Source organism: Nelumbo nucifera, chromosome 2 (assembly GCF_055504915.1).
Source record: "Nelumbo nucifera cultivar China Antique chromosome 2, China Antique-T2T, whole genome shotgun sequence".
NCBI classification, from domain to species: domain Eukaryota; kingdom Viridiplantae; phylum Streptophyta; class Magnoliopsida; order Proteales; family Nelumbonaceae; genus Nelumbo; species Nelumbo nucifera.
Window position 1 is genome coordinate 68,257,693 of NC_142650.1, and position 14,508 is coordinate 68,272,200.

General features: G+C 37.5%; 1 protein-coding gene across 1 annotated transcript in view; it reads right to left on the reverse strand.

Annotated features, from left to right (window-relative positions):
• Positions 1 to 227: 227 nt before the first annotated feature.
• PEX5 (peroxin 5) overlaps positions 228 to 14,508 on the reverse strand; it is a 64,230-nt gene continuing 49,949 nt past the window's right edge. Inside the window, exons 11-15 of the mRNA XM_010264765.3 lie at positions 9,631 to 9,740; positions 9,179 to 9,403; positions 1,611 to 1,676; positions 746 to 840; positions 228 to 654 (exon numbers count right to left, since the gene is read on the reverse strand). Coding sequence (XP_010263067.1) covers positions 576 to 654; positions 746 to 840; positions 1,611 to 1,676; positions 9,179 to 9,403; positions 9,631 to 9,740 — 575 coding nt within the window. The 3' untranslated portion in view covers positions 228 to 575. The remainder of the gene's footprint in view (positions 655 to 745; positions 841 to 1,610; positions 1,677 to 9,178; positions 9,404 to 9,630; positions 9,741 to 14,508) is intronic.

Genomic DNA, 14,508 nt, shown 5'->3' on the forward strand with positions numbered 1-14,508 from the left:
ATCAAATTCTAATCTTTGTAAAGCAGCTGGCTTTTGTTAAATGTATATATAAATCCAGGACCTATACTTCTGCCTATGAGGGAGCCAAGTTTGTTACGAATCAGGATGGTAATTGCGCCTGGAAGGCTCCTCCCCCGAGCTGGTTAGAACCTCATATTTGTAAAATTTTTTTGCTGTTAATACCAGTATACTTCACTAATAAAACAAGTGCCGTTGATCAGATTTCGTTGGATTATGAAACAATTTTTTCATGATCGAGTCCATTTCTCTTGAGATTTTCATTTGCTATAGAATACATACCTCCTTATCAGCTTTATTACACCCCAAAAATGGGGATCTCAGAGGCTATTATTTCATCCATCGTGTTTCATCTTTGTTCACCTCCTAACACTTGCGGGTGGTATATCAAACTGCTGGCGGCCTAAATTGAAATGTGCAGCACAATAGCATGGAACTTGAACCTATAATACAATGTCAGCATAGCTTGAAACCTAGATTTAAATTTCATCTTATAGAATGATGGCAAGAATGAAACTGTGGTGAATATTTTATCATCTGCTGTTCTCAAAGAGGTATTAGAGTGGAAATTCTTTCTGTAGAGCATCTAGATTCCTTGAGTCACAAGCTTGCAGCATGTCATTTCGAGAAGCACAACTACAGAGAAACAAAAAGCAATATCAGTACGGATATTTTCAACCATAGTTTTTGAATTACAAAATCAAACATGAAAACTTCAGTTTGATACCTGAGAGAAATCCTCAAATATTGCCAGGCATTATCTGCCTTGGGATTCATTGCTAGTGCTCGGACATAGTACCGAATAGATTCTTCATATAGACCCTGAATCAAGGAACAGACAGGACCAAAATTTTAATCTTTTTTTTTTCTTTTAATTGTATGTCTTACTTTCATTATAACATGGTGTAAAGGCAGGCATGTCACAGTAGGACAAGAATCAAATATCCATGTAAAAACTGCACAGGAGGGTATCTTGACCTATATAAATACACAACCACAAAATGAAGAGAAACAGAAAGACAAATGTCCTCATACTAGCCACATTGGCCATTTTTCTTTACAGGATTCACCTTATCAAACATGTAATTCCATCCATTCCCATCAATGGGTTTTTTCTGTCAGTTCCTCTCTGAAACCACCCTATTTAGACACTCGCACGTTTTAACATCTCAATACACCATAAAAAGGTTTTTTTGGCACCAGAATAGTATAGCCACAAGGAAATCCCAATTCACCAGAGAAAGATGTTTGTATACAATGCTTGTGGGAAAATGATAGGATCACAGGATGACAACATTGTTGTCCCAAAGAAGAGGTGACAATGGGGTTCAACCACCGTATTGCATGTTGCAGCAGGCAATACAACTTATTTTCCACTAAATTTATTGATGTCAATTACTAAAATTTATTTTCCACTAAATGTCAAAGGAGCTATCTATTTCCAAAGGTAATGCTGAAAAGTAAATTCCACCAGTTTTATCGGCATTTACAATGACAATTAAGATTCTAAGACAGATCATCAAAACTTAATTTCAGTTCTTAACTAGTAAACAGCAAAAAACACTAATGAAGAACCGGATGTAGGAATTTACCTGGTTGGCATAGCTTATACCCATATTTGCCCATGCACGAACATAATTCGGCTTCAAATCTAGTGCCTGGCACACCAGAGGCCAAAGAAGAAACATAAATGAATCCATATAAGAAAGTTAAGATGCAGGATCTCATATCAAACACTTAAAAAATGCATCATCAAAGTATCAAACAGCCCTCGACCTTAAATCAAGGTTTACCCTAGACTCTATAACCTTCCTCTGTTCAAAGATAAATTCATTGCTGATTGTGCAGTCCTCCCCCTTTAGCATTTATTGGGAGCTTAGATTTATGAAAAGATTTACAGACTGAGAACGACAAGACAATCTATCATATTAGTTGCTTGAGAGAGGTTTTCCTCCTCCCTGATGAAAAATATTCTAAAATGATGAGATAATCTTCTTATAACCTTCCCCCACCTACTCCTCCAAGGACTAAAGCATTTTGGTAGGAGGCCCTTTTGAAGATAATCAATACTAGTGAGATGCTCCAACTTATGTGGAAGGTCAACCACCTTCCTTTCTTGCTCCTACATATTGACTACATGAACTACTTTCTCCCTCTTAGCACCAAGAAAGAAAAGATCATGTGGAGGTGCAAGCACAAAGACATACTTTGAAGCATATGAAATGAAATGACAAAAAAAAAAAAAAACTCAATGATCTTTCTAGAACCAATTGTTTTCAAAATGTTCAGTAACAAGAGTTTCACTTGCTTAAGTCAAGAAGCAGAAGCTTCAATGTATGGAGCACTCTTGTTGTAAACTTGTTTAAAAATTAAGTAGAACAGAAGAGAAAAGGAAATAATAAAACAGACGAGAGAAACTAGATGGGCCAATGGATTGTTCTCTGCAATGGTTTTGAAGGCTAAGAGGTAAGGTGGAGTCATAGGAGAGGCATACACATCAAGGAGAGACAGGACCAAACTCTTGCCTTACCTCAGTAGCCTTAGAACATTCCTACAGTAATTAAATAGACAAAATTGTGCAACCAAGAAAAATATTAATTACTTAAATAAAATAGAAAAAAAATTCTAAGTTATAGCTATACCCCTACCATCAAGAAATACAAAAATATAAAAATTCAAAAATTCCCAAATCTGACTCATTAGGTTCTGCATCACTCTGGTTTTTTTCTTTAACCTTTTTACACATCACTTTGAAAGTTGCTTCTGTTATTAGTGGTTTGCTCAAAAGCTTGGCTTTTGCAAAATGTTTATCATTTCAAGTGGATGGTGACCTCACTAAAAGGATGGACACGAAATGAGAAAACCATAACTCACCACTAAACAAGGATGGTGATGGTGTGTTCTCCTTTCTCCTTTGATATTTGTCTTTTTTCTGTTTTTTTCTTTTTCTCAATTGATTTTAAAATTGAACAACATAAGTCAAGTATCCAATCATTTATCACTTCCAAAAACTTTTCCCATTTTCTCTCTTCATTAACTCACCACTTACTCTCTCTTTCTTATTAACTTCTCCAATTATCTCCCCTCATTAATAACATCATTCACTCATACCATCAATTCTCCCTCCTCTCAATTACTCCATTAAATTGCCTAAAATTCCTTAGCTCTATCTATATCCATTTCAATCAAATCATAATTTCATATCCGTTTAGTATACTTGCATTTAATTATAATCATTAATAAAAATGCTCCATCTAATTATAATATATAACATAATTACCTTATTTAAATTAAATCAACTTAGGTAGTGTTCGGCAGTGCCGAATTGACCATTGAATGCTGACAATTTTGCTTTTTCAGCACTCGGTGGTTGTTCGACTATACCTCCTAATGTTGCCACTTGCCACTGAACACCAAAAACTGCTCTGAATGGTTTAGACTCCAAGTTACCCCTAACACATTTGGAGGTAGCACACAAAAACTGTATTCCGGTGATGCCCCTTTAAATTTTCAAAAAATCCAAAACTACTCTGCATCTTAAAGCCTCTTTTCCCATACCTAAACCTTTTTTTTTTTGTTTTCACCATTGTTCTTCCATTCAACAACAACAACTAATGGCGGTCTTCATCGGTGTCCAATCTTGATCCAGCCAACGATCTTTTATTTTTATATTTTTATTATATTTATAATATTTTTTTTATTGTTTTACCTTAATTTATGCTATTTTGATGTTTATAAATCTCTTTATTATGCTTTATATTCATTTTATAATTTTAATAATATTATATGATCTGTTTTATATTTTAATTTTTTATTATCATTATTATTTTCTTTTTCTACATTTTTATTATATATTTATAATAATTTTTACTATTTTGCCATTTTTTAAATTTTATATTATTTATTGATTTTTATCATATTTTATTATTTTTGTAATCTTTTTTATAATATCATTTTACTTTAATCATTTTTGTGAACAACTGCTTTGAATGTTTTCAAAGGTTTTTTTTTAGACTTCAGACCTCAAATTTACCAAACACCACCTTATTTGTAATTATTTTTTATTTTATGACAAAAAAATTAAATTAAATTTAATAAAAATAAATAATTATAACAAAAATTTAATTTTATATGGTGAAAGTATTACTAAAAAATTAGTCACATTTTAAAATTATTCAATAGAATTTGTAATCCATTTATATTCCATTTAAAATAATACAAAGTAATAGTTAAAAATAAAATTTAATAAAACTTTATTAATTCTAAAGATAGATTTATTAATCAAAATTCCATTTAAATATAATATTACTTAGTAAATCTATTAAAAATTAAAACGAATTTATCTAATAATAATTGTTAAAAATTAAATTATTATTAACAATAAGTAATTACCATAGAAATCATCTACCTGAGATTGTCCTTTGGCCTATAGGTCTTAACATAAGGTTAGAAATCTAGCTATTCCAAAGAGGTATCTCATTGATGACCCAAGCCTTCTTTTGAGGCGGCCTCCTTTGCTTTCCACCTAAGCTGCACAAGGAAAGGCCCATTGCAAGGAACAATTAAGCTTGGGATCTTTCTACCTAAGTACAGGTAGTTTGCATTGCCAGCAATCCTGTCCTGCATGAAAGGACCAAGCACATTGAAGTGGACAAACACTTCATAAGGGAAAAATTGGAAAAGGGAGAAATTTGTACTCCTTATGTCAACTCCAAGGAGCAACTAGCTGATGTCCTCACAAAGGGGCTTCCATACTCATGGCACAATGAGTTGTGTGACAAGTTGGGCATGATAGACATGTTCAGCCCAACTTGAGGGGGAGTATTGTTAGTATTATTATTTACCTTTGCTGTTAGTGTGTTGTCAGCTTGATCTTTTCTTCTTTTTATTAGTTTATTATTAGAGTGTGCCACCAGGGGTATAAATGTAATCTCCTATTCATTTTATGTTATTCACTTTTTGATTCCCAAACTGTTTTCCCTCTCTCTTCTTCTCTTCTCTCTCCTCTCCTCTCCTCTCTCTTTTCTCTCTCTCCTAGAAAGAAAATACAGGTGATCAAACTGTTTGAATTTGTCTCTAAGTTGAAGAGTAACTTTGAAAAGGTTGCGTAGTGGGACTGAACTTGGTAGAGGAGATGACTGGGATAGCAGAAACCTTAGGTTGTCCTATCGCTAGATGGCCTTTGAAATATCTAGGTAAGCCCTTAGGAGCCAACCCACATGAAGGAAGCTTTTGGAGTCCAATTCTTGAAAGATGCACCAACAAATTGTTAGCTTGGAAGAGGAATTATGTGTCTCTAGGGGGTCGTATCACTTTGAATAAATCTACTTTAACTAACCTTCAGTGTTCTTTCTCTCGGTATTCAAAATGCCACAAAGGGAGGTACTGAAAGAAGAGAAGATCACGAGGGACTTCTTGTGGGAGCCTGGTGAAGGAAGGAAAGATCACTTGGTGAGATGGGATTCTAGTTTGTGGAAGTAAGGAGTAAGGGAGTTTCGGGTTAGGCAATATAGGGAAGAAGAATCAAGCTTTATTGGGCAAATGGCTTTGAAGATGGCTATTAGAGAGAGAGAGAGAGAGGCTTTGGCAATAAGGTGGTGAGTAGTATTCATGGTTATGCAGAAAACGGTTGGGATGTTGGAGTGTCTCGGTGGGCTACTCTAAACTCTCCGTGGAAGGCTATTCATAGTATTCTTCCCCAATTCCTCAGTTTATCAGGTATAATGTGTGTACTGGTGATAGGATTCTCTTTTGGGAAGACACCTGGATTGGGAATTTTGCCCTTAATGATCTCTATCCATCTTTGTTTTCCCTCTCCCTTTTCAAAAGTGAACCTGTTCATAGATTTGTTTCTTTCTCCCAACCCTCTGGATTCATCTGGAATTTGGGTTTCAAAAGAGATCTAAGAGATTCTGAGATTGATCAAGTTGCTTTGTTGATCAAAACCCTAGACAATGTTTGCTTGGACCTTTCTAAACCTGATGATAGAATTTGGACTCCCAACCCTCTGGGTCTTTTTTCTTGTGCCTCTTTTTTCTCTCGGTTGTGCTCAGTCCCTAACCCTCAGCCTTTTTTTGGAAAGAAGTTTGGTCTAAACCCACTCCCCCTAAAGTCGGAGCCCTTTGTTGGGAAGCCTCTCTTGGGAAATTAAACACACTGGATACCTTGCAAAAGAAAAGGCCTAACCTTTGAATCTCCCCAAGCTGGTGTTTCCTTTGCAAAGCAAATGGAAAGAGCTGTTACTATCTTTTAATTTCTTGCCCATTTGTTGTAAATCTTTGGGAAAAAGTTTTTGATCTTTTTGGGGGTAGGCAAGTGATGCCTCTACAAATCAGAGGGATTTTCGACCCTACAACTTTTAGGTGGCCTAAGAGAAGAGGTAGAATTTTATGGAGATGTGTTAGGGGCTTAGGGCTGCTTTAGATACTGTTTGGGAATGTCTACTAACGAGGGCTATAAACTGGGCCAAATCTTTAGATTTATTCTCACTTTACTCCTTTTATAACATATGGAGAAACCGGGTATCTGTTGCAAATTCTTCTTCAGTTAAGGACAAACCTGTTGTACATTGGAAGCCAGAATAAGGTTTCATAAAGTTCAACTTTGATGGAAGCAGCATTTGCTATCCTGGACCCTCTGGCATTGGAGGGTGATTTTAGGAATGAAGGGGGACAAATTGTGGCCTTATTCTGAGCCCAGTTGGTGTGGGGGATGCAGTTAGTGCAGAGGTGCAAGCTGCTCTACAGGGAACACAGATTGCTAAAAACTGAACTTCAGGAGGTTGACCATTGAAGGTGACTCTAAAGTGGTAACTGGGTGGCTGAAAGAACCAGAGACAGTAGCATGGTCTTTTAGGGGAGAAATAAAAAGATTCAAATGGCTTACCTCTAATCTCACAGTTAGAGTTCAGTGGGGGGAGAGGAGATCGGAAAACAGGGGCTGGCTGACCTACTAGCTAAGCAAGGGGTGAACGGGGATCAATTATTCTAGGCTCATTTGTAATTTTACTTTGTTTTTGAGGCAGCAACTTGTGCCTCCTGAGAGATCTCAGCTTTGTATGGATTTGTCTGCTTACTTTATTGTCATTAATAAAATACTTAATTGTCCATCAAAAAACATAGATCCACCAGGACCACCACCACTGAGGGAGCTGTCTACTCTTTACCCACCAAAGAGTAAAAAATGCTGCCAAATTTGAGATGTATAAGAGCACTACAAAAACAGATGGTTGGCGTTTTCCCCGTCTTTCCAGCGTAGAACACAAACATGAGGAGAAAAAGTCCAATTTTTACACTTCCTTTGGAGTCTGTAATAGGTGTTTAAGATTTACTTTGCAGCCTCCCAACAAAAAACGTTTACTTTGGGGGGAATTGATCTGGACCATAATTCTTTATCTGGGAAAGGAAGGTTTTCAACATGGTTAACAAGTGTAACTGCCTTTCACAGATAGGGTCCAATCTCTCTCATCAACACTTTTCCACCACAATTCTCTCCAAATTAGTCCCTACCAAATTACACTTGGTCAAATTAACCTTCAAACCAATTACCACTTCCACTAACCTCAAAATACACCTCAAAGCTCTGACATCCCAGATACCCCTAAATTTCCCTAAGATCAAGGTATCATCTGTGAATTGCAAATATGACACCACTTGTCCTTGTCTACCCACTCTAAAACCCTGAAATAACCCCTTATCATCGTCCTTTTTACTTTTTTTCATCACGTGGGAGTTAGAATTTTCTTGTTACCAACTTCTATCAATATGGAGAGTCTGTACTCTGATAAAAAAGTTTATTTTGAACACAATAGGGGTTCTAGTTTTCTCTTACTTGGAATTTTGGGTATGGGTTTGTATAGGTCCACTGAACAGTCTGAACTAACATTAAATTTTGAAACATCAACTATCAAATTATCAATTATATTCTGTCGCATTATAAATAATATTACTTTTACTTTCTTATTATAAAAAATAACTAATATGAACATAAAATTTAAAATTAATTAACAAAACGAAAAAGACATTAAAATTTTAATACATGTATATTCCGCTTAAAAATAATAAAATTAATAAAATATAACAAAAATAATTTAATAAATTACTAAAATATAATAAGATAATCATTAATTGTTATTATTGATAAAAATTATAATTCCAAATCCATTTGAATTCAACAGTAATAAAATTAAAAATTAAGAAAAAGAATTTTCACTCAACAAATTTATTAGTTTTAAAATTTGGTTCCATTAATTTAAATCCCATTTAAAAGTTGGTAAAATTTAAATCCCATTTAAAAGTTGGTAAAATTTAAATCCCATGGTTGGGTTGGACTTAGACTTAAGTTTGTTTGCGAACTTTTACAAATCTACCAAACTGAACTGACTCAACCCAAGATGTACAGTTCTAAAAAGCAGCCGACTGGTTCTTTTTAATAAATATTAGAACCAGTCTCCAGATAAATTGGTATGGTTGCAGGTTATTTGTAAACAGACTGAAACCAACCCAACCAGTGGGAATGTGGGATACGTGGAAACTTAAGGCACTGCCACATATCCCAAAAAAACTTGAGACTTTTCATATGACATTAGTGACATTATTTCATTAATGTCAACCGCTACCCAGACTACCCAATCCGCCAATCATCTACCGTCTCCAAGTCTGCCTCTTCAGTCAAAAAGCTAAAACACAAAGTTCCAAAAAGGCAAAAGCTAAAAAAACTTAGAAGGTTAAAAAAGTGATTGACTGTCCTAATCAATAGTTTTATATTGTTAAACTTAAAAGTGGAACCCACATTTGACATTACTGGTATCAATTCATGATTATTTGATAGTTATTTTAAATGTTCAAAACAGTTTCTTGGTAAGAACAATTGGAGTGAAAGTTAGAACTTGGGAAATTGATTAAACCAACCAAAATGCAAATAAATAAATAAATAAATAAATAAAATCAGTGTTATGTTCTTTTTGGTCAGTTTCAATTGGCCCAATGGTCAACCTGAGAGTGTTGGTTTTGTTGGCACAAGTAAAATTGAACCAAACTATACTAGATCAGCCTACTTACAAATGTTATAGGGCTCCTACTTTATTTCTACTTAACAAAGCCAGTGCAAAGCACGGGTCTCAACTAGTAAAACTTAGTACATGAGGAACTGAGGTAGGTACCTGTTGATAAGCCAATATTGCATCAGCACTCTGAACACTATTAGCTTGTGTAGCACCAAGTTTATTCCAGAGAGAGTAATCACGTGGCTTGAGTTTCAATGCTGTTTGGAAGGATGCAATCGCTTTGTCATATTCCCTGGATAAATTGTAGAGGACACCGAGAACAATATGGACATCAGCATCTTCTGGAGACATCTGAGCAGCTTCATTGAATAACTTAACAACCTACAACCAAACAAAAAGTGTCAAGCATTTTTCTTCCAATTTCTAAATGCATCACAGCACTTAGGCCATTCCCCAACCAAAGTACTCAGTTATATGGCAATTTTCTACAACTCTATTCAAACATATGGGCAACCTAATGGATGAAATGGAGCATCTATTAATACTGGAAACAACAAGAGTGAAGAGTAGCCTGAAAAATAACAAAGTTTTCTATGTAGGAATCTTACATCTGCATAATATGGAAAATCAGATTGACCCAAAGTGGCAAGTGTCCCATATTTTGGGTGATGTTGTAGCCATCTATATAAATATTTCAATGCTTCTCCCTGCTCCAGTTCTGCAATATTTGGGAGAAAATAAGCATCCTGACTTTTATCAATAAAGTGTTATTAGATATGAAGAAACTAGTTAAAAATCATTACATTATTATCCACGAGCCCTAGTGTAGCAAAAAACAATTCATCCTAGAAGGTAACGCAACCACAACCTCAAAATCATTTATATAGCCAAAAGCCAATCAAGAAATAGAGCTTCTATACTGATGCAGGCCAACTAAAAATTTTGTCATTTTTGTTTTACTTCTATTGCTTCGGTGCCCATGTAGGAGGATTTTGTCTTTTAAATTTGTTTAAAATGTCATATCAAAGGCACATGATCACTTAGGGGTAGTTTTGTCCAATCTTACTAAAGATGCTTAGTTTGTGTTTTAGATAATATCAGAATAGAAGACTGATATCTGAAGTGAGCAGAATTTTCTTGTGAAAACTAATAAATGAATCTTATTGGCATACGCAATACCAAAATACGTATGCATGCCAAGCATATCGGCATCAAAAACAACACATACCTGATACAACACTGTATACTACATTAACACTTTCGGAGCATGTTAGAATACACAAAATGGTAATGTTTTCACAGTATCACTATAAAATAATCTCTATGTACTAGAAATTTAATCAAAATTTGACAAACCATCTGAATATAATAGAAACAGAATGTCCAAACAATGAGAATAACAGAAATGTGAATTACTTAAGTAGAAATCACTGTTTGTAAATCAGGATGAATTCCTTGTGAAGAGAAAGAAGAAGAGGATGAAAAGTTTCAGCAGTAGAGAAGAAAAGAGAGGAAGAAAGAGTGGGATGATAACCAGAATTAAATTAGTTCTGGCCGCCAACCCCTCATTATATTTTATACTTAAACTTAAAAGAATAAAAGATTACAAGAATGCCCTTAGTAGGGCGGCTACTAAAGTAGCTGAATAGTCACAACTTAAAAAACATAAGCTAATGGGCCTAAGGCCCAACAACTTCCTAACTTAACAACTTAAAATAAGAACAAAACAATTGGGCCCAATAACTAAAAATCGGCCCAACTTAGCACTCCCCCTCAAGTTGGGAGTAAATGTCACACATTCCCAAATTGCGTAGATCATGCTCCAGCTTGTTCCTTGCAATACCTTTTGTGAGAACATCAGCAAGCTGCAGATCAGAAGCAATGTATGGGAGACAAACTTCCCCAGAAGTCACCCTTTCTCTGATGAAATGTCTATCCACTTCAATGTGCTTAGTCCTGTCATGCTGAACTGGGTTACGGGCAATGTTAATTGCTGCTTGGTTATCACAATACAGCATCATAGGTTCTTCTGCCTGTACACCAATCACTCCCAATAGGGAACGGATCCAGAGAAGTTCTGAAACTCCATGTGCCATGGCCCTGTATTCAGCTTCAGCACTTGATCTTGCCACCACTGTCTGTTTCTTACTCTTTCACGAGACAAGGTTACCCCCAACAAGGGTGCATACTCCTGAAGTAGATCTCCTATCATCAAGGCATCCTATCCAATCTGCATCTGTATAAGCCTCTAGTTTCAACTGTCCATGATCAACAAGCAATATGCCTCTGCTCGAGTGTCCCTTTAGATAAGTAAGAATCCTGTCAACAGCCTCCCAATGTTGGACTCGTGGAGCATGCATGTACTGACTTACCACACTTACTACATAGGAAATGTCCGGTCTTGTCATACACAAGTATAGCAGTCGACCCACAAGTCTCTGATATCTCCCAATGTCCTTTACTGGCTCACCTTCTGATGCATTAATCCTATGATTCTGATCAATAGGAGTACTGGTTGCCTTTGTTCCAAGTTTCCCTGTTTCTTGAAGAAGATCGAAGACATACTTCCTTTGAGAGATAAAAATTCCATGTTTTGATCTTGCAACTTCAATGCCTAAGAAGTATCTAAGTTCTCCAAGATCCTTAATTTCAAATTCTTTGTGTAGATTCTTTTTCAGACAATCAATCTCACTTAGGTCATTCCCTGTGACAACAATATCATCCACATAAACAATTAGGACTAACACCAAGGATCCCCTTCACTTCACAAACAAGGTATGATCGGATCGAGTCTGAGTGTAGCCAAAAGCAATCAGGGCCTTCCTGAACATGTCAAACCATGCTCTGGAAGATTGTTTCAAGCCATAAAGTGACTTCTTAATGCTACATACCTTTCCCTTTTCAGCACCACTGTAGAAGCCAGCAGGAAGATCCATATACACTTCTTCTTGCAGATCCCAATTCAGGAAAGCATTCTTCACATCAAGTTGAAACAGGGGCCAAGAGTATGTGGCAGCAAGAGAAAGAAGTATCCAAACAGAGGTCATCTTTGCAACTAGTGCAAAGATCTCTAAATAATCAATGCCATAGGTCTGTGTGTACCCTTTTGCAACAAGCTTGGCCTTGTACCTTTCTATACTTCCATCAGCCTTATATTTTACTGTGTAAACCCATCTACATCCAACAGTCTCCTTGCCCTCTGGTAGGTCCACAATCTCCCATGTTTGATTCTTAATTAAAGTCCACTGTAGGATAAGTACTGTGAAATATAATGAGCAGTATACTTTCTCTTCCCTTTTCTAAGGGCAATAGGAAGGTCCAGGTTATCTGTAATAGGATTAATAGGATTAATAGAATCAATGGGAACTGAAACAGTAGAAGGATGTTGAGACACAAATAAAGGGAATACAAGTGTACAAGAAAAGGTCACGCCAGCCTTTAAAGAATGTAACTAACAACCAATCACTAGAACAAACTGGACAAGTGGAGAGGCGGGTATAACAGAATTGTAACAACAGTATATAAATAAGGAAAGGAAGCTAGGAGGGGATTATCGATTTGGGAATACAATCTCTCTCTCTCTCTCTATCTATCTATCTCTCTCTCTCATTCAGGAGGCAGGCTCCCTCGAAAGAGTCCCTGAGTTAGGTAGTTCCTAACAAGTTGGTATCAGAGCCAAAATGCCAAGCACAAGGTCATCCGCAATGGAGAACAGAGTCGACAACATGGAAGGACAAATGCAAAGAATATCGGCTGACGTCAAAGAAATCAAAGAAAGATTTGCATCGTTGCTTGAACGACTGGCATAGGCACCACCTGCGCCGAATCAGGAAGAGCGCAATGACACCAATCATCGAAGCGGATCAAGAATAGCAAGAATCGAGTTTCCCATCTTCGCAGGGGGAGATCCCACATCCTGGCTTCTGCGAACAGAAAGATACTTCAATTACCATGACACACAGGGACCTGATCGTGTCCCATTAGCTTCTGCACACCTGGAAGGAGAGGCGATCGTCCGGTACCAGTGGTACCGGCGACCGCACCCAAGATCCACATGGGCAGACTTCACCGACGCCTTAACCATGCGATTTGGAGTCTCGGCCTTTGAGAACTATGATGAAAGCCTCGCTAACCTACAACAGACCAACTCCGTCCAAGATTATTAGATGGCGTTCAAAAGATTAGCTGTGCGTGTGCAAGGCTGGCCAGAAAATGCGCTTGTCAACAGTTTTGTTGGTGGACTCAGGGAAGAATTGCGGCGGGAGGTAAAAGCCATGCAACCCACCACCGTTCTTGAAACAACAGCATTAGCTTGACTACATGAAGACAAACTGAATCGGGCAAGAAGGATTAATCACCTCTGGGAGCTGTGATCATACCAGGTATACCAAACCCAAAACCAGGTATCTTGGGTAAACCGGAGCCCAGATCAGGAGTAGGAATCACAGGCAAGGACGCCAACTCTAGTTCAGGCCCCGGCTCAGCCAAGAGGTTAACCTGGGCTGAGATGCAAGCCCGATGGGAAAAGGGCCTTTGTTATGCATGTGGAGACAAATTCGGGCCAGGCCATCACTGTAAGATCCCTCAAGTTTTCTTCCTTCAACCTGAAACCGAATATGTCGAGCAATCAACAGACATTGAAGAGCCAATGGACAACCAAGAATGGGGGCAATGGACAAAGGAATACCCGGAAGTATCCCTGCAAGCCTTGACCGGTCTTGCTTCTTCTCAAACTATGAGAGTAACCGGACTGGTACAAGGGCGCCATGTGTCAGTTCTGATAGACAGTGGCAGCACTCTCAATTTCATTACCCAAACATTGGTCAAACAACTAAACCATGTACAGCCTTCCGGGTGCACGTAGCTAATGGGAGCAATCTAGTGTGCGACAGTACAGAATTAAAGATGAAGATACAAGGACATGAGTTCGAGGTAGATTTGCACCCCTTGGAAATCAGTGGAGCAGATGTAGTTCTCGGAGTCCAATGGTTAAGGCAACTAGGGCCGGTGATATGTGATTGGGCCCGCCTCACCATGGATTTTCAAGTGGGCAGCTCACAGGTGCATATTCAAGGGCAACTGTCCAAGGGTCCAGGACCCATTAGTCTCGTCTTCCTAAGGAAACAGGCAGCAGACCCAACCCACATCATATTAATGCAGATAGACTCCCACGGGAACGACTCCATTCTAGCCCAAGGAAGCAGATCCGAAGAAGGCCGCACACAACTACAACAACTACTTCAGAAGTTCTTAGTGATCTTCCAAGAACCTAAGGAACAGATTTCAGGTGGATATGCAAAGGGAATCACATCGAACCAGAGGCATTGGTGGTATGGTCAGGTCTCCCAATTGAGGATGCAACTCGGGAACCTTACTTGGATTTACAAAATAGATTTCCACATCTTGACCTTGAGGGCAATGTCGCTTTCAAGGGAGGAGGGACTGTTGAGACACAAATAAAGGGAATACAAGTGTACAAGAAAAGG